We start from the raw sequence: 26,733 nt of genomic DNA, 5'->3' as shown, positions 1-26,733 counted from the left end.
TGAATTACATATTAATTTTAGCCAACATATTTTTTTAATAAAGTGTTAATGAATTAACCGCTTGAAGTCACATTTAAAACCAAAAAAAAAAGTTGTTCCAGATTTATATGAACAAGTGAAATTGAAAAATACGTTACAACAGTTGTCCCAGATTTATAATCGTATATTTGTTATTGAATCGTTTAAAATGCCAAATTTTAGAAACGTGGAATTAACGGATATGATACGGGTGGCAACGCGGTCCTAGCCCAAATACTGTAATACCGGACAGACAGGGTTGTATCTAATTCAAAAACGTTTACTTCCACGGTGCAACGATTGAGAGATACAGGAAAGTTCCATCCAAAAACGGGGAAGATCGTGGCACAGATCGTTCCCAGCGGGTGGTTCCTAAAGTATCACCAAGATCTCTGGATTTAAATTCTTGTGATTTTTTATGGGGGCATTTAAAACAGCTGATCTATATCCAGCCAATAAATTCGGTAGATGAACTGACTGGACGAGCCATGGCAGTAGTGCCCAAATTCGGGAAGATCGTGAAATTTTTTCAAAAGTCTGTGGATCAATGGCGCGGAGGGCACAGGCGTGTATCACGCATCAAGAACAACATTTTCAGCATTTACTTGTGAATAAGGTACGCTAAAAGTATAAGTGCTTTGTACTCGTACGTTTTTCCGAGACAATTCAGTGTCAGTGTCAAATTTCTTGCGTGGTAATAAATACTGTAGATAGTAGGTACATTTCTGTTAATACATATCAATCATATCATGTATTTCTGTTAATACATACTTATCAATGTTATCATACATATAGGTCGACATAAAAAATATTGTATTGTAAAGAATAAGTAATTATTGAAAGCTACACTGATAGAAACTACTATTAGCAAAAGTTTCATAATTACAAGAGGAATTCTAATTTTACTGCAATGTAAAGTAGAGTACCTACACCGGATGTTATGGAAGTCCACGTAATAAATTTAATCACCAATAGAACTCTTTCAAATAAACATTTTTTACATATTGGTCTTTGTTTAATCGAATATTTTGTTTACATTTTTCTAACCCTTAATTTGACACTTTGCTCGTGGGATATAATCATCAATCTCATGGGATATAATCATCAATTGAAACGAAAGAGTGAGTGAAATTGTCTTTGTGCGATAAAAACTTTACAGTGTTTTTGAAGAAAGAATGACCGCTGTTCTATTGCTAAAAGTTTTTTCTGTTTTTCATTCGAGTATTTTAATCGAGCAATTTTTTCTTGCTTCATTATCAATGGATGTGTAAACACATTAATCGAGTTATCCATGAATCCGAAATCGTATGTCGTTACTTGAACTCGAGTAACTCGACGCTTTTTAACAAACACAGGTTAGATTTCGACATATCAATCGCAAAAGACATACGGATTCAATCCATGGAATACTCGATTACTAATTAATTTGATCGCTCGATATTTAATTTTAACTCTGTTCTGAATAAATTGCGGAAAAAATTATAAATAAAAAAAATGTTTATTTTAGCGAGCCCAAATTGGTGGTTAAATTTATTACTTGGATTTCCATAACACCCTGTATTGTAAATAAAGTATGTATCAAATTAACTGATATTTAAATGAGATTACAACGTACTACACAACTATAAAACCACAGAATCATAGTTTGTTGAACATATTTTTTAAATTTACCGCCTTTACATATTGATTGAAGGAAAACATCTCTTCGTTTCACTCCATCATCGCCACAGCTTGTGCGCTAGTACCGCTACCGCTAAACAAAACAGTTGTTATCGAGATGGCTGTGGGAGTGCATGTGTTTTGAAATTCCAACATAAACATAGATTATTATAATTTTAAATAATCGCGGGTCTTAGTTTAAATCGAAAACATTTTATGTAACTGATAAATTCTATCAGTAAACGTGCCTAAATTATTGAACTTCAAGGAAAGGTAAGTTTTTACGATTGAAAAATAAAAGTTTCCAAAACCCATCTTGACCACTGTCTGGATCTCGACTTTCCAAACAATAACAATATTAAAAATCAGGCAGTGCGTCTGCAGATTCTTTTATTAACACGTGTGTGTGAAATTTTAGGATAAAAAAGTTGTATATAGAGATAATACAAGAAAATTTTGTTTAAACTAAACAAATTTGTTTAATCAACATTTCGTTACTCGCTTTTGTGAATCAATGTAGCTATTTTTGTAGAAAATTATTAATTCATTAAATATTGTCTATAAAAACTCCTAGGATTATTTTCGATCTTATAGCTGCTGGAGGTGGTATGAACATAATTAATAAATGTTAATTGTGCCAAAACCCTAAAACACCAAAATAGAATGCTCACTGAAATTGACGTCAAATGCTTTTTATACATTCTTGATTAAGAAAACAAAAAGCGTATTAATATCCTTCCGATTGCCCATTTCGATGTGCCATTTCGAGAAAGGTAGATGTAATTTTATTTCTGCATCCGACCAAATTGTCATTCATTTTTAGAATTATGATCAGCAGTCGTAATTTGTCACAATGCAAATTATTTAATAAATTGGTAAGTGTAAGATTCAAATGAAACAACGGTGAATTTTTAGTCGCTAATTAATAATTATGTATATTATTGGGACCAGCTGTCAACAGATTTATTCGAAACAAAAACAAAAATCAATTCGCAGTTGGGCGATAATTGAACATCGATTAACGGTTGCGTGTTGCAATAATTATGTAGAAAAATTTTACTCGTAGAAGTGACCTGAATGTCTACAAATATGTAAACAATACAGAAATATGTGAAGATTATTGTTTCTGGGCTTTAAATGTAAGGTACAACATTTTAACTACATATTACTAAAGATGGAAATAACAGTAAATATTGTTACATTTTCTATTATCCAATTTAATACAATATTAAATTATGTACATATATTCAAAACAATGTTAACGAAAATGGAGTTCTTTTTATTTTCTGTTCTTTTCTAAAAAATTGTATTTAAACTAGAGTTGTAGATAGGTTTTTATCAAAGTGTATACCCGCCTATGGGTAAGGGCAAAAATGTTCTGTTGTGATAGAAACGGAGCCTTGTGAAAAAGTTACATTGTTATAGAAAAAATTAAATAATTAAAATATTCATGGTTACAAAAAATAGAGACTAGTTAATCACACAGACCGACTTGTTTGATAAAAATTGAGGGACAAAAAATCTTGAAATACTTTTGCGAATTTTACAAAATGTTATATATAGTGAAAAGTTTCATAAATTGGCGAGTTCTTTCACTGTTAAAATTAACACACTTATTTCAGATACACCCTGTATATTGGACAATAAATAAAGGTGCTACAGCGTTTTGGAAATTTTAAAAATCACCCTGTATCTTGTATTTAGGGACTTATTAAATACGGCTCTACCTACGAGTATAACAACCCGCCTACGTGGAGGAATGACTTCAGACATTGTATCTTAATGTTATGATTAATAATGATTATTTAATATTTTAGTTTAGTAATCGTTTGATGTTTATACATATTTAACAAAACCTCATAGCATAGCTGTACCTTGTTAATGTGACAAGAACCATATCTGTGACATTTAGAAGAAACCCAGATATAAAATAACTGCAGTCTGCGTGTTAACTTTTAATGAAGTTTATGTAAAGCTCGTGCATTAAAGACCCATAATTATGTTACATCATAAGTCATTCACGTTGAATGTCATACCTTCACCTTCGTAGATCGCTCGTGGAATTTCCATATACATACGTTGGCTCAATTTTCTAAATTTAATTTTTTTTTTATTATTCTCTACTGTTTTTATTAAACGTGAGATAATTGTATCTTTTCCGTATCTATTAATTTCAAACCACATGAGTAATCACAAATTTTGAACCTTTTACGGTTGGTATAATTATGAACAATGATTCCTTGATTTTACTGATCGGTGTCTTTTTATTACCAAGTCTTTTTATTGTTAAATTTTGGGTTCCGACATTCCGGAACAAGTTCAATAAAAGTCCCAATAATTTAAATACATATTTTAAAAGTGAATATCTCTTCTAAACTTTCTATTAAAGAAGAAATTTTCGAATCAAAAATAATAATGCTGATTCACTGGATCATGAGCTGATGCGTTTCAGAAAAGTGACGCCATAACATTTATGGCAGATGAAAGTGTCTTGGCCTTGTGTAAAAGAGGAGAATTGACATGTTTTCATTGTTCTCATTCTTGTTTTCGGTCGGGAATGCAGTCTTGGAACCATGTTTCATTAGTGGTTACAAATCGTCTTAAGCCGATGAAATATTTTGTGAATCGCTAAAAATTGTATATTTTGGGATCGAACGTGTTTTTCTTCCACAGTCACCAAACCCGGTTAACGCTCTCAGGTACATACCTCAAAAACTTAAATCTTTTGTCTTACAATACCACATAATGGACTTCAGTGATGGTTTTCTCACTTCTAGCAGTTGACAGTTGCATTGCCATCTAGAACACAAAGCCTTAAGGCAGCAATTGTTTTTGATCGTGACGTCACAGTAAAGGCTTCATCGAAAAACGCATTAAACCTCCAGAATTTAATAAAAACAGTAAAATTTTTGGTTAGCACTCTTTTTTTTAGTAGAACGAGGTGTTTAGGCTTTACAATTACTGCCTTGTAGAGTAAAATGCCATTAATAACGCGAAAATTGTCATTTACAAGTGAGGTTAAGTTTGTGTATTTATTGTTTTTGCCTAATTTTTACTTTGTGAATCATTTAAATAACACCAAATCACAACAAATGCTTCTTACGTCTTAATTATATGTGTAGCAAATATAGTTTCACTTAAATTGCCCTTACAGCGACTTGTAATCACGAAAATGTTGATAGGGTATAAAAATACTTCCCAGGTTTCAACGTCTCTTGCGACGTTCGATGAACAGTAAATACCCTGCTATCAACTGAAACTATTATATACACTTGCCACCAAGCTTTTGCTTATCTCACAATTTTCCATAAGAATGATTAAAACACCGTATTTGATACTTTCTGAAAATGCAAACAAATGTCAACTTTTGACGTTTGGCCTTCCTCGTGACGTCACACGCTGTCTGGCTTAAGGCCTGGAGTTCGAGATGGCAATGACAGTTGGCTACTGTGACGATAAGCTTCAATGCCCTCGTAACCATATTTTAAAAAACTGACCGATTTTGGTCATGGTATATGAAGGAGCAGAATCACTCAATATGGAATTCATATCGGTTTTGATTCCAATTACAATCTTTTTTCCAAATATTTTATTACGACTGTTCATTGTTTAGACATTATGTTAGCACCTGACTTTCGCAAACTTATGCGAAGTGTCTATGCAGAATGCAATCTTCAAAATGTTCATTATATACTTGCTAAGAACATTTCTTAAAAAAAAAAAAAATTGGCCAAGTCCGAGTTATTTTCGAAAAGTTCAGTACAAAAGAAAATATTGTAATTATTCGAAAATTTTCATATAAAGCGTATTGTCCTTGAAGGACTTTTATTATCTACTATTTTTTCTGTTTGGATGTTCTTTGATGAGAATGTTTTTATAACCTCTGTACACACATACATCCAGTATCAATGCTGCTACAAGATATGAAGTCCTCCATTGTTTTTTTCTACTGACTTCATGTTCTAATAAAAATATATCACATTTTTTAATGAAAGAATGTCTCAAACAACCTTGATACCAATTTGTTAATCACAACAATATCCTTTTTTTTATATATCGTTTGTATATGTAAAACAACAATACATAATATCTTAAGAGACTGCATTAGCTGAACATATTCCGTAATTTGAACCAAGTCATTATCACGTTACGCTTATGTTATTAGTATTACCTTTTTACAAGAAATTCTCTTTCATGTTACTAAGAAAATCATTAAAAATGTAATGTACTGGAGCGCAATTTTATTTGAAATTAAAACTGGAATTTCTTGGCTGCATAACCGAGAGGTGCTGTCTATTCAATTCTAATCTGCATTCGAGTAAGAAATGGTTCTTTTAATTCGACAACACCGTCACAGTATTGTGGTTTTGCTAATATTTTACGTAACATTCCAGTCCGATATGTTTGGAGAAGTCTATTTTATTTTATTGCACAAATGAACCGGTACGATTATTATTAAACCTTGGCCACACATTGTTAAAAAGTGATCTGAAACTTAGATTTTACACAAAAGACACTTTGTCGGAGAAGTTTCATCGATCCATCTTCGTAATACGGAATTCAGATGAGCTGACAATTATTACTTTTCCAGAGACAAAGTCAACACGGGCAAATTGTTTTTAGAGTTTTGTCGTTTTAATTCTTGCTTTATTTGAATTGATAATATTAAAAATCCAATACCGTTGCGTAATGATAAGGTAAAATTGTCCAAGCGGAAAATAACAGCTATCGAGCCCAAATTACAACCTCTCAAGGACGATTCTTAATGAGGGGGTAATTGGAAATTAAATTTGCACGAACTGAAATGGGATAATTTCCAATTTCCACATTGCATAACTGCATCGTACTCTCCTGGTGTAATGAAATTTTCCTGCAATAAACCTGCTTTACAAGAACGACTATAATCAAGTTTAGTAAATTCTGAGACTAAAGTGGAATTCATTTTATTGTTTTTATTTAGAGTCGTTTGACAGATACCAATTTCTCCGAGTAAGTGTGATGGACAGTCGCGGTGAGTTTTCTTGTCGACGCTTTATTAATAAAAAGCCTCAAACAGTGCATTTTCATCAAGATCGATCATTCAACGTCCCTCCACGATTTAAAAGATAACGCTCCAGGAATTCTTAACTATGCATGACTATGACAGATGATCGTATCGAGCACCTGTGTAATATGCAAAACGGATTTTGCTGCTGTAAACCAGCACAAATTCGTATTGCGATGTGCAATTGTCTATTCCATCCTCATAACTGGGGCTCGCAGTTCATTTGCATATCTTTGGTTGTGCAAAACATGAAAGCACCATTTGTACTTACAACCTGATGTGTTGTTCTGAAATGTTTATCACCCCTTATTGTACATTTAGATTTTTCCATAAAACTATGGAAATGCGGGTCCACCCTAATAAAATTTCAAAAACTTCAAACTAGAACCGTGCTCCCTGCGGTAATTTCCTTCGATTAACACACACTAAATTTCTTTTACCGCACTCCGAGAGCAATGAAAGTCTAGTTTTTTTATTAATGTTAATTTTAATACTGGTACACATGCTGCTTGAATTTTATTGGACCATTAAAAATTCTTACGGGCCTTTCTAATTGGATTTATTCCCGGTTCACGCTCGGGCATGCAATTTTTATTTAAATTATATTCACGACTCAAATTATTCCGGATTTCCTCAAAATTATCACACCTAAAATACCAGCTGATTGTTGCAAAATGGTCATTTCCCAATGTGGTCATGACCTCGACCTAGAACACACGTATAATTGAAATTATCAGTTATCAAGAATATTTGATAATTGAATAAAAATGAAAATTGCATCTTCTGTAAACATGAGTGGGTACAAAACAGTTTTTATGTACCAAAAATACTTTGTTTTTCAATAACGTGTTTACCAAAGACCTGCTGCATTCATTTATGGCCTCTTTGGTCATAAATACTACTGGCGATAGCAACGACTTTAATTAATCAGTTAGGTGTCGGTTATTGTCTTTTTTGACTGTATAATTCTAATTGCCATTTTCAATTACATATTACGTTATTTCCACAACCTCGCTTTAATTGATTGCAGTCTCCAAATATTTTTTTTATTACTTTAAACCTGTAAAGACTTACCTACACGACGCAAACAATGCTCTCTTAAAATACTGAAATAACTCTAAATCTGTGACAATAAAAATCTAATACCATACATACACAAATGCGATTCCGCAAGACCTACCGGACTGCCTTGATAAACATTTAATCTGCTGACTAACAAATAACATAAAGATGCAACTATTCTCCGACGTATTTTGTAAATAACATGGTTATTACTAGAGGAAAGTACCAATAGTTATCAGCACTTTGTTACTGACATTATATTAACATAAAAAATAATAATATTTCTTCGTGTAATTAAGAGATATTTAATTAACAATAAGGAAATTCCGGCCTTCCGAAGTTTCTAGGAGTTCAATAAGTAATTAAATGTGCCGTCTTGATTTTTTTATTGAATGGAAAGTATAGTTTTATGGTGTTACTTTCTTTCTTTTTGAAATTACTGAACCGTTTAGAAAATGTAATTTACTTCAGTTATTTTTCAATGTTGTCTGCTGATTTTTTGTGTACATATTCTCTTGTAAGTATGGTGAAGAATCAGTTTTTAACTTCTCTGATTAAGTAAAAAGATTATTTTTTTATGATATAATATTTTTTATTGACATCAACTTTGTCTTCTTCGCATTCTAAACTCAATTGAAAAGCGTTTGCGTTTCAATTGACTGAAGTATCTCTACAGTAATCACTTGAATATTTGTGTAAAACTAAATAATAAGAAAAGTATCTGGTCTGTATTATTAGATTATTATAACAGTATCCACGCTTATAAAATAATATTTGTTTGATTACTGATTACGACAACTATTAGATTGTTATCGTTTTTATTACTTTAATACTCCTACAATTATTGAGTTTTATCGTAATATATTGATGCAAAATAAATATTTCCAGTTTATGATGATGGTGCACCGCTGTTTGTACAAGTTTAGTTTATTAATCTTCCAGATCGCTAGATACCACATGTAGACCCGAAATACAACTGGCAGACATTATAGGTAAAATTGAGAAATAACTAAAAACTAAAAATGATTTAAATGGTGTCAGTTCTTCTAAAATTAAACATTTAAAAATTAGTAAGGACCACCTACTTTACGACGTCATTTAGGAAACATAAGCGTCAGTTCTTCAAACACGGAGAAGAGCGTCAGGTAAGTATTTTTTATTTTATTATATCTCTTGAAAATAATTATATTGTTGAAAACCGAAGTAAAACGCTTTGTAGTGTTGTCAGTTCCTTTTGTATTTGATATGACGTTTAAGTTGAGACATAAACGTTGAGATCCTGTGAGTTTTTACAAAATGGATGGGGCTACATAATTCAAGCTCACTGTCAAAAGTGACATTGTTTATGTTTTTCGCAAATTCTTGTTTATTTCTATTGGTAGTATGTATTTACGATTTGAAATAGGGCATGTTTAACTGAAACCTGTTTAAAAAGGGATAATATACATATTATGTAGTTGAAACGTCTACTTAGTACTTACAAAATAAATTCGTCAAGTGGATCGACTTAACAAGTAAACATTTGTAGTGCCAAACTTTGACTACTCTTTTATAGTGGAACAAATTGTAGTTACTTACATATTGTGTCCTACACGTTCTTTTTTCATTCGGCGAATTAAACAAATTAGTAGTCATCAAATACGACACAAGAAAGTGGATTACCGAGTGCTATTTTAGAAACAATATCAGTAATAGTGAAAATAAGAAATGAGAAGTGATTTTAATGGAAAAACAGAGTTTTCGTTACTTCCTTGATTTTTCGATTAATTAATAAACTAACAATCTGTTGTGAGGGTCAAGGAAACTGATAATCAGTTTTATAACAAGTATTCCACGCTTGGCATCGTAATTTTTCAAGTAATTAACCAAGAGAATATAATCTACAGGTACTAACACGAAATGTCAACCTTTATGCGCTCATCATGTTGCTGCAACGTAATCACTTCATTGAATAACTGTCTCGACAATACAGCAATGGTCAGTGACTGCTAAACAATCATCCAATGTCCATTTCAAATGTAGCAGATATAATTTTATTGTTACAAGTCAACAACTGCACAATGTTTCCTGCAAAAAATTAACACCTCTTGTAAACGAACGAACAGCAATCACAGTTCACCGAAGAAAATGTTTAACATTTTTCTTTGCGGTATAATGTGTATCGAAATGTTCTTTGATCTACCGGACGCTTTATCGTTGATCTCGGCCGTTCAAGAAAAATGCCGTTCTGTTTATAAAATATTGGTACGAACACTTAACACTTGCTTGTTAAGCACCCGCTAAATATCCCGACAATGTTAAATACGATTTGTCTGGGTGTGAAATTTCGTAGTCTTGATACCGTTCTTCCGTAATAAATTCGTCTCGTTTTCGTAACGAGAAAGTATGTTAGGTGTTATTTTTTTGCAGACTTGAAAGTGGCGCAGGTAAAAATTTTCTTTGACAAACCGATCGTGAATTGCTTTTATGTTTTCGAGATGTAGTTTCAATATATGTATATCTCACACAACGTGTTTTTTCTTTTATAACTTTGAATTTAATTTAAAACGTACACGGATTTAAAAATAACACGTCGTTTAGGCAACGTTGCGTAAACACAAAATCATCCTAACTTTATTTTGACTTTATTCAGTTGGTTGTCCCATTGCCCTGGTTTTGTAGCGTGTAATTGCGGTAATTACGTACTCGTTGAAAATAACGTAAATACGTTTTAAATTCATATCATCTAACGGTGCCTGTACGTTTTTTAAATTTGTCCTGTAGTCACGCTCGTCTGATTGCATCTCGCCCATTTGTAAGAATTTTGCATCAATACGTCGGTACGTGATCTGGAGTCGTGGGTATCACAATTAGATTAAGGGCAACAATTCCCAGAATCTTTGGGAAGAAGCCGAGCTGTCTTCAGCGGATCGCTTTAAGAAGCCAGTTCTGTCCGATGACAGGTATCCAGGGAGGTAGGTCGCATTTTAGCTGCCATTTGTTGGTGTATCGCATTAAATAAAAAATGCAAGACATACATCATACAGGCGCTCTCATATTGAAGTTATTTAGCCTGTGGGACCGCCAGCAAGTCTGGAGAATGCGAGCAATCTGCGAGCTACAGCAATATGAGACACGAGGGCCGGTCAGTAACGCACGATCAAAACCCGCTCTACAATGCCGAAGAATTGCAAGAAACACGGCGGCGGCGAAGATACACAGAGAGAAACATTAGTTGGTAATGACATGGCCAAAGCGTGGCTCTTCTGCCCAGGAAAAACCGACAAATTGACTGGGTACCACCAAAAATGTAAAAGACTGAAATCATGTACCTAGAGCACATTACTGTTATTTTTCCTCCAGTCATTGTTGACCTGATCATTCCTTATACGGTGCCCCAACAGTTTGCAGTAATGTAAAGATGTTCTTTCTTTTCTTTTGACTTTTGACTTTTCGACAAGAATTCGGACATATCGATTTTATTTTTTTAAAGAAACTTTTTCCCATAATTTTAATTTTTCCACCCCTTATCATTTCCACGCGGATGGCGTGGAATATTTTTTTGTTTTTATTCTGAAATTTTTAATTATACCCATGTAGCAACCTTTGGACTGATGGTTCCTGAGACACCGATTTTTAAAGATGAAAATATGATATTTTTTAAAATTACATAAATTAATGAAGCCGAAATAGAAAAAATAGCATGTTACACTCGTTTCACAAGACATTTTGTTGAACTCGTTCCTTTAGTTTAGAGCACTCCTCGCTGCGCTCGTCGTACCCCAAACCCTCTCGTGCGACAATGACTGTCTTGTGCAACTCGTATAACAATATACAATTAGAAAAAATAATTTTAAATGTATAAGAACTTCTGTCTAAAAATAAGTAGCTAGATAATTCAAAAAAATAATGAATTAAAAATTCAATACAGGTCATTGCTAAGAACCGACAACACTATCAGTGCTTTAAAGATAAATTTTATAGCTGTTTTTCTGCAACGTTAGTATCAGGTTACGTAATTTGTATGATTTTTTTTGTAAAAGAATTCTAATATGTATCTATGTTTTATTATCTGATGCCGTAATTTAAGATAAACATGTTTTAAATGTTTTAATAATTTCCTCTTTTAATTATGTACCTACTTCAAATAAAAATTTATCTACCACTTTGTTGGTCGTTAAGATAAAATAAACTAAATTTGGATTTCCACGGCACGGAACAATATGAAACTTTCAGGATGCTTCTTCGAGCCAACAGAGCTTTTAAAAAGTCCTGCTCCTGAATTCGGTTTTCTGTCTGCATCCAAAATATTTACTAAAAGCCATTGAAATCACTCTTGAATCGTAGAATATTATTTTTGAAAAACTAATTTCTCGATGAAAAATTTTTAGCAGTAGGATGCTGCGCTAGTCATTTTCAGGAAATGAAGTGTATTGATTTCGTTGGATATTTACGAAACTGAAAAATATGTTTTTTCTCAACATAGCGCATTTAAAAATAAACCAACGTGTCTCAAACAAGCATAAAAATCGCGTTAACTTCCGTTCATCCGTAGGAACCTTTCACAAGTTTCGACATCGTTTCTCGACGTTTGAAATTTTTTCAAGCGTCAGTCGTGTCTTCTCTTAATTGAAAACGATCAAAACTGCGTGGAAAGGATGTACTCCAATCCTTTGCCGGCCATAACGTTCGCCCGGTTTTATCCAGTTAACTTGGTTGCGAAGACAGAGAAAGGGTGATGAACACGAGGCCAAGGTGGGATGTGTATAAAGGACACAATGATGTGAGACAGGGGATGTAACGTAATTACTACTGCGAAATACTGGCCTCTAAAAGAAGAGAAAGGTGTAGACAGCACTGAAAATGGTCGCTACATAAAAGCGAAAAATCATCTCTTCGCTGTGTCGTAATTTAAAGCAATGTGATATAAAAATGATTGATAATTATTGGTGGTAACTTGAAAGGGAAGGGTTTTCACGAGGATCTGTCGTTCCATAAAATGAACTGTTTTCCGCTCAGACAAGGGGGGGTGGAAATCTTTGGAGTAAATTGCATGGCTCCTGACATTAACCGTGGTTGACCTCTGAGTTATCGCTTATTCCAAGACGATAAGACATTAATTTTCCACTCAACATTTTTGTGCAGATACATTATAATAAACGATGAGGGTAAAAAGATGTCTAGCATTTTAAGAAATGTCCACATCGTTATTTAAATCGCAACAATCGGGAAACGACCAATTTGTTGGGGTTTGAAAGAACCTCGGATCCTCCACACACTCGACTACAATGAATCATAGTTTATATCAGTTAAGGACCGTCTTCATGATCATCATAAAATCGCACACATTATTATGTCGTAAACTATTATGTTATGACTTATTAAAACACAATCTTTAATGAACTTATTATGTATATATTTTATGGTCTTGGCTACAAAATTATTTTAATCAAAATTTTGACTAAACTTCTTTTGAGTAAACTATTTCAGTACCAGAACAATTTACATGTTTGCTTTTTGCAAAAAGCTTGTCGGTCATTTTGATGTCGGTGAATTCCGCAATTAAACTAATTCCAGGTAACCAATTAGCCACTATAAACTCGTAATTATACCGAGAACTGTACACAGTGACTCTTCGATAGATTTTTCTTCCAAGTAGATTGATGTTTATTGTGTAATGTTATTCATTCTTCTTGTATTTCTATTTCGGATTCCACCGACGTGACAAAAAAGGAAAAGTTAGTTTATCTTTCTATTGTATCTACTGTTTTTAATGTTTTTTTTTTTCATTTACTGTTTCAAGGTTTTTATTGCAATTCAGTGCATTAAATATCGCAAATTAGCTCTAGAGTGTAGAGCCTTAAGTAATATCATTTTCTTGTATCTCTGTTGAATTGTTCATTTTTATACGAATAGCTGCAATTCTCCTATCGCAAGAATTTTCAAATTAGTGTAAAGAAACAATATCGTTGTTTTGTAAGGGTGAGTTTTAACTATTTTAAGGTTGTACCTAGGTCGCTATCACACATGCAGTCATTTTTAAATGAAGGTGTTTCATTTTCCGTTAATAAAGTATCTGCTTATTATTTATTATAAAGAGAACACGGCATCGACGCCGGATTTTATTTTAGTATTATGGATATTTCTATCAAGTACTCATAAGTTCTTTGAAAGCACTATTCATATATTTTTTTGCATTACGCCCACTTTTTGCACGACATCCATGTCGGAGTGTGTTCATACCACATTACGTACGTTTTGGAAATCAATTATTATTATATTATAATGTACAACATTAACACGGATTTCTACAATTTTCTTTTAATATTAAAAATATTGTATATACATTTTTCTTCAAATGAAATTTTGTCCGATGCTGTAGTGAGTATAGTAATTGTTCAGGAGAGTCGATTGTTGTTATTAATGAGTCATTCTCCATTCCTAGTCCTAGACGAATTAATTATATTACTCAGCTGTAAAGAAACAACAATACAAACTGTGGAAGGTCAGTTTTTTTAGACAGCCAAATTATTTAAATATACGTACGCAGAATAATGACGAAGGGGCAATTTTCACGTAATGGAAAGGTTATTTACATTCATATAAATTAGTTATTTACTGTGCAGTATGTACGGGGAAACACATTTAAGTTTTTCTTGACTTGCATATTGCATATTTATTTTTTACAAATCAAGAAAATTTATCTTGTATTAACGATTTAAAATGTTGTAAGAAACCATCTGGAATCTTTGTTCATTGATCTGAAAACGAACCCGAATTATTCTTATTCAGCAAAATGCGTAAAACTGCTTGATTAGTTTTCAGACAGATGTTATTTGTACATTAACGGATATCTTGTTAATCAGGATTCAGTAATCCATTTTTATCTGTAATCTGTATTGTGTAAAATCCTCTGACCGAAAAAATGTATTCAGATTGTTTTGACGAAGGTTGTGATGTTAGCGCTTGATTTTATTTAATCTCCAGTTCAACAGTCTCTCAATGTCAACGTGGTTAAATAGACCTGTATATAAAATCGAATTAAAAAAAGTAATGACCGCTGCACTGGACTAAATAAAGTCTAAACAATTCATTCAACGGAAACTGCTTGTTAAAACCACAGTCCGAATGGTGCAAGCTGACTGGAGCAGAACACGAAACTGGCTTTATTTTCTCAGTTTTTGTCACTCGATATTGCATTATGCCGAACTTGATTTCTAAATTCAGAACAGAAATCAATATCTAATATCCGTGGAGATGGCCCTAGTAACCGAACTTGATCAAAATGTTTTAATATGTAGTTAACTTATTTTTCTACAAATGTTTATTCAAATATTTGCAAAATATCTTAAAGGTCTTTGTAACATTCAATTAAAATTTTATAATCACGAATTACAACGCTGTATTTCGAGCGGAAGTACAGTCTATTGCAAAAAAAATCGAGTACATTAAAAGTCAGAAACAATTGATTTACATATGTTAAAAATAAGAAAATTAGTGCTCTTAATTTTTGTGATGTACTCGATTTTTTTGCAATCGACTGTATATAAAAGTGTACAAGTTATGTTTCGTTTTATCTGGACAATGTAAAATAAATAAAGCATTTACAAAATATGATGAAGAAGATATTATGTTTGTGTTTTAATGTTTTGGACATACGAGTATATACATGAAATGTAGAGTTTTTGATTAATAAATAATATTCTTAAGACCTAAATATGTAAAAATGAAGAAAAAAGGAACGACTTTTGCAAAAATAATAGTTTGACGAATTAACTGCGTTGATGTTTGATTCGCTTTCTTGTTGCAGATATGATCTGGGCTTGGCAACGTCATCGCCGAAGATTTAATTTACTCATACACACCTCTTCAATCCGTCGATAATTCCAGGGTTAATTAATTAGTTTCATGCAAAACGCAGAAATCGCTCCGCTATGATGTCGGTAGCGGCCAAAATATGTCGGCGAATGTCACCAAAAACTTTCGCACTCACAGCCATAGGTTTAACAATAATTCTTTGCGTCTATTATGCCAACTACACTACTGACATAAGAACAAATCAGACACAAGATAATGCAAAAGGAAACGAAGACAGCGGTGAACTACCTCAGCCCCAAAGGATATTTGAATTACTGCAAAGATCAAAAATCTCCACCCACAAGGAATTCCAGATGTGTCCGAAGTTGTATCCGGCCGAAGCAGACGTGAACACGCTGGATGTTTTCAAAGATTTCGAATTTCAGGTGAGTAAAAAGGGATGAAAGTTTCTTCTTTCTTTTACATTTGTGTTTGTCAGAAACGCTTTGTTTTTCTTTGAGTTCATTGTGGAAATTTCTCATTCACACGTGTGTTTGTCTTGTGCCGAGCTGAGAAATACTTTGTTTGAGTTCACAAAACACGGAAACAACAAGAATAAAGAGAGGTGACGGCTATTGTTAACGTTTTAACCTAGTTTTGAGAAAATAGTAGAACTGTTCTCACTTTTCTTTTTGTGTGATTTCCACCCAAAACATACATTTAACTGTACAGCAAAAGTTATTATGTAATTAGAAATTGTTGTTGAATTTTTAATTACATTTGTTCACGATCGATTTTCATATCATTTTTGTTTTATTTTAAGCAGTCTGTCGACGCAAATGATTTGGAATAAAATGTTGTCCAATTTGCTGTCTGTATCGAAATAGATTTCTTTTATGTAAAATGATGCGAAACCAATGGTTTTCCAGCGTTGAAAATTTTGAATTTACACTATACTGGAACTATCCGATTTAATCAGAACAACGTCAACAACAAAGGACTGTATTACTACCTTTTAGCGGCAATAACAACAGTGAAAAATAACAACAATTTTGTTTACAAAATATGCACGTGAGACATGATTAACATTTCCGTGGAAGTTGAAATGCGATTTGCAAAGCACAAAATAACAATCTGACACTCGATCACCGTCAGTTATGAAGTCTTGAGTGACGCACTTCATCTTGAATCGACTGTAACTCATTACGTAACGAGTTTTGATTTTCAGTTGGGTTTATTCGATCTGAAACGAGTTTTTTTGTAAAAAATTCATAATCTACTTTCTCGCCGTGAGGCTATTTAACCTAAATTTTACTTTTTTAATTGCTATCAATTTACGGCGTGTTACGTCGGCAAAACTAAAAAATATGGCAAACTGGAAAGTTGTTGCCTATTAAATAGAAAATATCTGTGCTTTGTTGTTATTGCACCAGTTACATTATTCGTACACCTCGGAATTTAACATCATACAAAGTTGTTGTTAGGTTAATTTTGAATAATGTGCAAACAGTTGTTACAATTGTAATTAATAATAAACAACTTCGCCAGAATAATAAACAATGTTATTATTCATCGTATCTGCGGTACCTGTAGGAAAATAGTTCGTAATTACAGCATTATACACAGTGCCGCTTCCGTGTGCTTCGACAATCGTAATCAACCATTAAAATAATAAATCCAGTTTGGAATCGTTATCTTGAGATAAAGAGCTGCAAACCATTCTGACCACACCTTTGAAACAGTTGCAAATTGTTTATATTTTTATACATTATTATTTCTCCACAAAAAATCTATCGAGCAGATTTACACACATACATATTTACAAAATTGGAAATTTTGTGCAGTTCATGGTAAAACTTTTGTGGCATTAGTTTGACAATTTCATGGTTGATTTAGTCAATTTAATTTTATAAATAAGTGTTTTCTACATTTTTTGGACTTAATAAAATAGTCAAAACACGTTTTTACGCTTGCCATAATATAAAATATATCTGTCCAACGTCATTTTATATAAATGATAGAACACATAAATTCATGCTTTTTGAACGTCTACGAATAAATCTCACTGTCATTTATTATATTTCAAATTTGTTACTTTTTTTTTTGTATTGCATGTGGCTAGTTTTTTTTTATATTATGATAATATACAACAATAAATAATATAAAATATACACTAAATAAATTTTAACAAAATACTTAGATCATACATACACCACGTAAGGTAAGCTTAGTTTACCAGCAGCACAAATTATGTAAATAAAATAATAATTGTTGTAGAGAATGTTACTTCGCGTTCACTTGTTTTTTGTTATTACTCATACCAACTTTTGTTGTCTTTGTGTGCTTAATTTATTATAACCTGACTTACATGTTTTGACTAAAAACAAAGTAATCTGTTACATACATGATTTATGCGGTTTTGATCAAATGATTCGGAAATGAATTATTGTGTGTTGTAATGTCTTAATCGAAGTAACGAATTTTTAACCAAAAAGAAGATGCTACGTCAACAAACGTGTTGAAATTTTCTCCCCTGAATTTCCCTTTAAAACCATGAATCTCTCACTGGTTTAGCATCTATTTTATATCGTTCTGTATCTTTTATTTATCCATTGTCACTTTTGTTATTCATTCCAAGCGTTGCTTCTCCGTTACTTTCTACGTACTTCGATGCTGAAGCTTGGAATGCAATTTTTATTTTTCTCAGTTCTCAAGGTATGTAATTAGCAACCGCATTTGCTTCAATAAAGATGAACTAACGAAATAAATTATAATTTAATTGGAGGTTCGCGTTCTTGTTTTCCCAAAGCATGAAGATAAAAAATGTAAAACATATCCAACCCTTATTCTCGTGACTTTGTGCTTAAAAACAACATTCCCGTGGGATAGACGTAAATATACAGGTAGGTTTAATTCTAGTTCGTTTGAAAGATCAATGTCGAAAATGATGTTTAAAATTTTTTAAATATTCATTCAATTCCGGAGATCTTTTTGTGACATATCTACAGTTATAAATATTGGAGTATATTGACTGAAAGTTGCAATCTCATCAGCAAGCGTCAATAAACAAGTAGAACACAAAGTTTCGTGGCAGAATACAGATTCTGCAATTGACCAAATAGTCGTATAATTGCAAGTAACCAATGACTTCAAAACCTAAACGAAAAACTTTTTTTTATATAAGTAAAATATTTTGTTTTGTATTTTGGAAGTAAGTTGCTGTAAAATATAGTGAAGCATTAAATAAATTTCAAATAAATATAGTCACACATTAATAATAAACTGTATTCTTTATTGTAGTCCGAGCTGCATATATTATTTATTTCCCACTTTTGTTAGTATGTTAAATTTACATAATATGTTTAACCGACAGCAGACATTTTTGGCAAATGTATGTTAAACAATTATTATTTATTACCATTTAGTTACGAATACAATTCACAAAAACATTGTTGTCTGTACTAAAGGTAGTGTTTTAAGTAAAATAATTATTATCTAATGTAAAATGCAATAAATCAAATTACACTACGAGTATACATATTCCAATTTATTTAGGTTCATCAAAATATTTTTTTTTTTAATGGACTATTTAATTTTTTTTACACCTAAAATGTAGGAGATTCGTTATTATGTTAATACCGGACGGTATATTTTTGCTGTAACTTGGAACAATGAAGAGGAGGAATAGCAGCTTTAGTACAGCTGTTTTAATTGTAAATTCTTAATGATGTAGGTGTAGACAAATTTATTTCCACGGTTATACCTTGTTATAAAGTAAGTAAAGGAAATAATTCTGAATCATTCGGTACATAAACCTGAATTGTTCACATTTAAAAAACAGTTCATCAAATATAGCAGAAAATTTTGATGATGCGACAAATCTACTTATAATTCCGAATGATGATTTTCAGTGGATAGTCCTTAACGAGTTAAACATACACCACAACTCTAAATACATTTAGAATTGACAACGTTGTTAACGTGATAATTGAAACGACGATTGTTTATTGTTCGGGGAATTTAACTGTATCATTTCATTTTGTCGCGTTGGTTTACTATTGATTTTGTCAATGCCAGTAAAAGAATACAGTTATTGTTCCGGCCAACGAACTTTTTTTTGGTCGATTCGTTTTTTTAAATCCGTTCAATCTTGATTCTTTTCATAATTTTAAGAACGACAATTAAAAAATAATTTAAATAAAATAATTATTTCCCATACAGAGCCCAACGTGTTGGTTGCCTGTTTTAATAAAAAGAAACAGGTATAATGTAAGATCACACTGAGAATATTAACGATGTATTCAGTGTTAAGGTCAAGTTTGTGTTCTTTTGACCCAAAAACACAAAGTGAACCCGACGATACAACGACAGACAACAAAGTATACTAACTTTTACAACAAAACATTACTTTTTTCGCTTGTTCTGTAACATGGAGCATTCTAGTGCTTTGAGAAGCTGGCAGTTCTTGGTTGCAGTATTCATAATACGAAAATATTTAAATATTCTGTAAATATTACCAAGAAAATTTTCTCGTTGGCCATCAATGGTTAATGGAGTGAACACATGGTGTGAAATATAATACGTTAGTCATTTCTGTACTTTTAATCAATCGGTTTTTCTCTTACATGACTGTCATCTTTTCTTTCACTTCCAATTATTTGCTTTAATTGTCTATGAATTTTCATTTTCTACATGTTTTAATCGCTTCACAGTGCATGGAATGAATTTTTAAGCGTTAAGACAACATGAATAAATTCATTTATTCTGTATTTATTCAACCGTTTACGTTTATTTATGTTTTTAAATCATATGCCCGAACGTTATTAAAATGACCATTTTCAAACTACGTTTACTTCACTTGAATACTTGTGCTTGGTGCATCACAGAGATAATATCAAACTTTTTGCAGTTTTAAAACCTAATATTATTAATACTAATAATACTCATAGCATCAACCTATTAAAGTCTTATCTTAATGATAAAGGTCAATTTGTTAATTATTATCTGCGCAATTCTCCTAATTTGCCAGTTTAATGGGGTGTTCCACAGGGCTTGGTATTGAGCCCAATACTATTTTTAATATACGTTAATGATCTGCCTGCCGTATTGTATACCCAACCTACTTTTTTAAATATTTGCAAATTTAACACTTTGGATCATGAATACAACACTAGAAATATGTAGTATACATAATTGTATAATTTTACTTTGATAAATATAAAATTGTGTTTGTAAATTTTAGCATGAATAAATTATTATTATTAAGTAAATATTTAATTAGCCCTATATGAAAAACTTATTCTGTGTAGAAAATGTGAACATGTCAGTTTAATATTTTTCTTCTGTAATTAATAAAACAAAAAAAAATGTCGTGAAAACTTTAAGAGAAAGCAAAATATACTTTTGACTTCTGAAATGCATATTTAATTTTGCGTTACATCAGATTTTTTTGTGCGTTCAGTTTAGATTATTTTCTGTAAAACGTAAAATGAAAATGTGCAAATATCATTTCAGAATTGATAATGATCCACTTAAACAAATCTCCCAAATTTGTATTTTCCGCATTAGTAAGATTTACGTCCAATTTAGTTCTCGACATTTTATATTAATTCAAAAGTAGAAAAGCTGCGCGTGAACCATCGTGTAATGTGTTGCCGCATAATTTTTTTTTCTGAAAAATGTCCGCAAGAAGTGTGGCTTGTCATCAACCATTTATCGTAGCCTCAAAATTGTATGCAAATAGTACACTTTCTTATGTTTTTTCATGCGAAATCAGATACACTATCTTTTGTGTGGAACTTGAAACGCAGGTGCATTTTCCCATCCCCGGCAGCTGTACCAGCACCGTCTACAATGGACCATTTTTGTCGATGTCGATGTCGCTGCAGCCTCACATATCGCTCCCACGAACGCGGTCGTAATTCTTCAGATACAGACTCCACCTGAAAACGTGGAAATCTTAACAGCAACAAAACTAACATCTTTCTCTTTCTACCATCATCGATTCAATGGATGGGTTCGTCTAAGTTCACTTCACGTCTCTTTACGAGGTGGCATAAAGAAGCCGCGTCGGCTGAATTTACTTTTATTAGAAGTCACAAGGGGATGAACTTACATGAAGGTCGGGTTGGTAACATCGTGTAGAATGAGAGAAGGGTAAAGATGGGGCGGAATTTGCATGCGTTATAGGATTTTGGGGTTGATGAGCTTGTCTGGCAGGAGGTGTGACTTGAGTAATCGCGATAAAAGCCGAAAACACAATATATACTCGCTGAAAACTGGATTTATCTGTAACCCAGCCATTTTAAACTTCTGTCTTTTTTTCAGCCCGCTTGGATGAAAAGCAAGGAGTATTGGGACAAATCTTTCGAAGATCGTTTTGAACGACAAAAGATGGACGCGGAGAGGCCCCCCTTGAAGGTACCCGTTTTCATTTTAAAATTTCAGAGCGCAGTATTCCGTACTAAATTGATTTGATTACTACCTGCACTACGGAGCTGAAAACCGATCTCATCAATATTGCGTGCGATTGCACTACCGGTTGAACAGGAAATCACTGAAACATCTTTTTGAGTTTTATAATACATAGTTTTTGCGTTTGTTAAAGTGCAATTGAATTTATAAATAATGAATAATGAAACCTGTCACCAACGGACGTAATTGACGTAGTTGATATCATAACTGACCAAGATCTTCGACCTTAACTTGTCACTTGGTATTTGCCAGTGCACTTTGATACTCTTCCGTATTCTGGTCCTATAAAACTGTAATCAATTTTTTTGTTCGACACTGTCAGAATTTGAGAATTTTCGCCTATGTGAACGGATTTTGATAAATTTGACAACTTGTCAAAACGAAACGTCAAGTTAATTTTAAAGATTTTAAGCGATTTGGAGCCTTTAAGGGGGTCGTCGAACAAAAAAACGTTGCAGTCAACTCGTTCTTGTGTAAATTGGACTTTTTTTGGCACTTATTTCACTCGCGTTTTAATCTGGCCCACTCGTACCAAAAAAAGCCCAATTTACACACGAACTCGTTAAATAAATAACTATTGTTTTGGATTATTTTTCCAACAAACAAATTTATTGGCCATAGGTTTATAAATGTGATCAACAGTTGCGGCTATTGTCAAAGCACATTAAGCAGCAAGAGGATAATTGGATTGGCCGTCGCAGTAATTAAATAAATTCATTGTAGGACACTCCGGACATAAATTAAATGGCATGCTACAGATTAAAGAGAACACCAGGATTGAATTTGAATGTACGAACACTAAATAACTGAGACGTGTTGTAGTGAATTTAAAAAAAAATAATCGTGAATGAAAATTGCATTTTCTTGTGCTAAAAACATGACGAATTGACAACTACAGTTTTAATTTAAGAGCTTGACGATTGCAGTTGATTATTTGATTTTAAAGACGTGCGAGGGACTGATTCTGGAATGGCTGTGGATATAGAAGGAACATCAAACTTTGTGCGGGGCAGTTAAATTAACGTAAATATTGATTCTAGAGTTTATTGACGTTTCGTTACACGTGTCATCTAATCTTTTCACAAAATAATTCCCTTTAGCTTTTTACATTGGTTACTCAATTACAACAAATCTAGGTTACACATTTTTTTTGTACAATTGTGCCCTACCATTTCGTTTTTGTCCAGGTCATAATAGTTCCTCATTCCCATAACGACCCGGGATGGCTGAAAACCTTCGAAAACTATTTCCACTACGTCTCCCGTCAAATAATGAACCACATGGTGGCGAAATTGCAACAGTACAAAAATCTCACTTTCATATGGTCGGAGGTGGCGTTTCTGAACGCCTGGTGGGAAGAAGCGCATCCCAGCAAACAGCGAGCCCTTCGCAACCTGGTCCATTCGGGAAGACTCGAAATTGCAACGGGAGGATGGGTGATGACTGACGAAGCCAACGCCCACGTTTACGCCATGGTAGACCAACTGATAGAAGGTACTCGTACCTGAGTTTCGGGAAACACGTTCTTGACATGATTTTGGTTGTTTACAGGTCACCAGTGGGTGTGGACAAATTTGGGTGTCAAACCTGTCTCGGGTTGGTCGGTTGACCCCTTCGGTCATGGCAGCACCCAGCCGTACATTCTTGCCTCTTCGGGGATTAAAGGTACAGTAATCCAGCGCATCCATTACGCGTGGAAGCAATGGTTGGCTTTGAAACAATACGGGGATTTTCGATGGGTGCCCAGCTGGAGTCCCTCAGAGCCGTCAGCCACACTGTTAACCCACAATCAACCCTTCGACATATACTCGATCAAACACAGTTGCGGACCTCACCCCTACATCTGCCTTAATTTCGATTTTAGGAAAGTTCTAGGAGAGTACACCGAATATTCGATAAAAGCGCAAACCATAACCGATAAAAATATTAAAGAGAAAAGCGAGTTATTATTAGAGCAGTACGCTAGGACCGGATCGTTGTTTCCACATAACGTAGTGTTAATGCCTCTCGGCGACGATTTCCGGTACAACGTGGCGGAAGAATGGGACCAACAATACACAAACTATATCAAACTGATCGATTATATCAACGCTAATAAGGACACCTACAAAGCTGAGGTTCTTTTTGGTACTCCCAAAGATTATTTCCGTGAGATTACGAAGCGTTACGATCAATATCCGACTCTAAAAGGCGATTTCTTCGTTTACTCGGATATATTTTCCGAGGGAAGACCCGCATACTGGTCAGGCTATTTCACCACGCGACCCTTCATGAAGATCCTAGATCGAGAATTAGAAAGTAGCTTGCGAGCGGCCGAAATACTCTACACGATAGCTTTAAACAACGCCAGACAGAAGAAATTGCTACCTTACGTGAAGATCTTGGAGCGAGATTTCGAGAAGTTGGTCCGAGCAAGGCGAAACTTGGGTCTATTTCAGCATCACGACGCAATCACCGGCACAAGCAAATCTTTCGTGATGCGCGATTACGGCCTAAAGTTGTTCGAAGGCATCCGCGATACCGTCAGTATTCAACAGAATTCTTTACAGAGCTTATTGTTCCCCAAGATTCCTATAAAACCAGGCGAAAGCATCGTATTGAGCGACCTAGAAAGGGACTCGTATGAAAAGCTACCTAGAAAGACTCCGATTCCGGTGTGGACGAAACAAGAACGGAAAATCGTCCTGTACAATTCACTGGCGCAGCCTCGAGAACAATTAGTTCAAGTTAGGACCAACACGAGTAACGTTAAGATTGTTGACAGCGAAGGGAACGACGTCGCGTTTCAGGTTAATCCCGTTTGGGACACCTCGGAGGGCAACACGAAGTTATGGATTGCCGCGGACGAGTTTGAAGTGGTCTTTATAGCGGAGCTGAAAGAGCTGTCGATTACAATGTACGGATTGGTCTATTCGGAAGAGAGCGAGTCGAAACTGGCGACGATTTATTGCAACAAGTGTCACAGAAAGGCCAGCGTAGTCACAAACACCGATAGTACAATTCAGAAACAAAGCGAAGTTTTAAAATCAAAATTTAAGATCAAAAATATTCCTCCGGGTGATATACAGTTAGAGAATCACAAATTTAAAATTTTATTCAATGGGAATACAGGGTTTATGAAAACAGTCACCAGGAAGCACAGTCCAAAAATAATGCAGTGCGGAATACAGTTTGCCGCATACCGTAGTGCGCAGTTTCATTCCGGCGCTTATTTATTCATGCCGGATCCCAACGAGCGGGACATAGAAAAGGACGTTTTGCAACAATACAAAGACCAAATGAGCATCATTATAACTTCTGGGTCCGTCTCCAGCGAGATCACCGTCGTCTACGGACCGTTCCTGGTACACAGCGTCACGATTTATCACTTGGAGAAATCGAGTTTAGCCGACGGCATCTACATAGAAAGCACCGTGGATTTCGAGAACCCGCCGAAAAATCGCGAAACCGAGCTGTTCATGAGGGTGGTATCCGACGTGCAGAACGGAGAGCCTCCCGAATTCTACACCGACCAGAACGGCTTCCAAATACAGAAGCGCACCAAAGTGGAGAAAATCGGTATCGAAGGGAATTACTTCCCCATCACCACCATGGCGTACATACAAGACGACAACATCAGGCTGAGCCTGCTGACCGATCACGCACAGGGTGCAGCCAGTTGGCAGCCGGGTTTCCTCGAGGTCATGCTCGACAGAAGGACGCTTTACGACGACTCGAGAGGAATGGGCGAGGGTCTCGTCGACAACAAAAAAACTGTTAATAAATTCTGGCTCCTGATCGAGGACGTGGTTCACTTGAAAAGCGACAAGAAGGGGCATCCCAGGCGGTTCGAGAACTCCGACGACACTTTCGAAAAAGGCGACGTTATTAGATCGTTTAACGTACCGACGGATCCTGCAGAACCTGCCAAGCTGGAAAGTTATTCGATACCGTCGCTGTACGCGAATCAGATGTCAAATATATTAAATTATCCGGCGGGGATCTTCATTTTGGACCATGAACATCAGAAAAACGTCGACAAGAATATGCAGTTGATTAGTAAGCAGTTCCCGTGTGATACTCACTTGATGACATTGCGAACGCAACCAGATTCGGTATACTCTCAGTTTCCTTCGTCTAGTGCATTGTTAGTGTTACACAGGCAGGGATACGACTGTGCTGTGAGTAGCAATTTTACTTGTAATTTGTCCAAGTTTGAAAGTGCGTTCGAACATGTCGTGGTTAAAGAGATTCAAGCTAAATCATTGACCGGTATTGATAATTTGCCAGACAACATACAACAACTGAGTGATATTTACGTTGAATCCATGACTTTAAAGACTTTTAACATGACCTTTGTATAGTAGCGAATTATTCATGTGATTTTATAGATTTTTAATGAATTCTTTATATTATTTATATTTTTAAAATTTGTAGATAGTGTAAATAGAAATTACCTTATGACAATGTGTGCATTTCATTTTTTTTTGTGTCGTCTCTTTAGAATAATTTGGTTTTATCTGTTTAGTTTCAAGTAGACTTTTATGTATTTGAATGCACTGACTGATTGATACATATTTTATTGTTTAAGTAAATTTTAAGTGTTGATAACTTATAAGTTTTGCTGTTGTAAAAAAAACAAAATACTGTTTTATACGTTGACTCTTTATTTGCCGAAAATAAAAATTCCATTAAAAATTCGTTTGATTTATTTTAGACAC

The 26,733-nt window shown here is 34.0% G+C and overlaps 1 protein-coding gene across 3 annotated transcripts; it reads left to right on the top strand.

Annotated features, from left to right (window-relative positions):
- Positions 1 to 1,766: 1,766 nt before the first annotated feature.
- alpha-Man-IIb (alpha-Mannosidase class II b) lies at positions 1,767 to 26,710 on the top strand. 3 transcript variants are annotated; one of them, XM_069046459.1, is made up of 5 exons: positions 1,767 to 1,950; positions 15,573 to 16,005; positions 21,887 to 21,979; positions 23,221 to 23,527; positions 23,585 to 26,710. In XM_069046459.1, the coding sequence occupies exons 2-5, from the start codon at positions 15,697 to 15,699 to the stop codon at positions 26,374 to 26,376; spliced, it is 3,501 nt and encodes a 1,166-aa protein (XP_068902560.1). In that variant the 5' UTR covers positions 1,767 to 1,950; positions 15,573 to 15,696; the 3' UTR covers positions 26,377 to 26,710. The 3 variants fall into 3 exon arrangements, with proteins under 3 accessions (XP_068902560.1, XP_068902562.1, XP_068902561.1); XM_069046461.1 differs by lacking the exon at positions 1,767 to 1,950 and adding an exon at positions 8,757 to 8,775; XM_069046460.1 differs by lacking the exon at positions 1,767 to 1,950 and adding an exon at positions 8,811 to 8,928.
- Positions 26,711 to 26,733: the final 23 nt, after the last annotated feature.

The sequence above is a fragment of the Tenebrio molitor genome, chromosome 5 (assembly GCF_963966145.1).
Source record: "Tenebrio molitor chromosome 5, icTenMoli1.1, whole genome shotgun sequence".
Classification (NCBI taxonomy): domain Eukaryota; kingdom Metazoa; phylum Arthropoda; class Insecta; order Coleoptera; family Tenebrionidae; genus Tenebrio; species Tenebrio molitor.
This window is presented reverse-complemented; position numbering and strand designations above follow the sequence as displayed.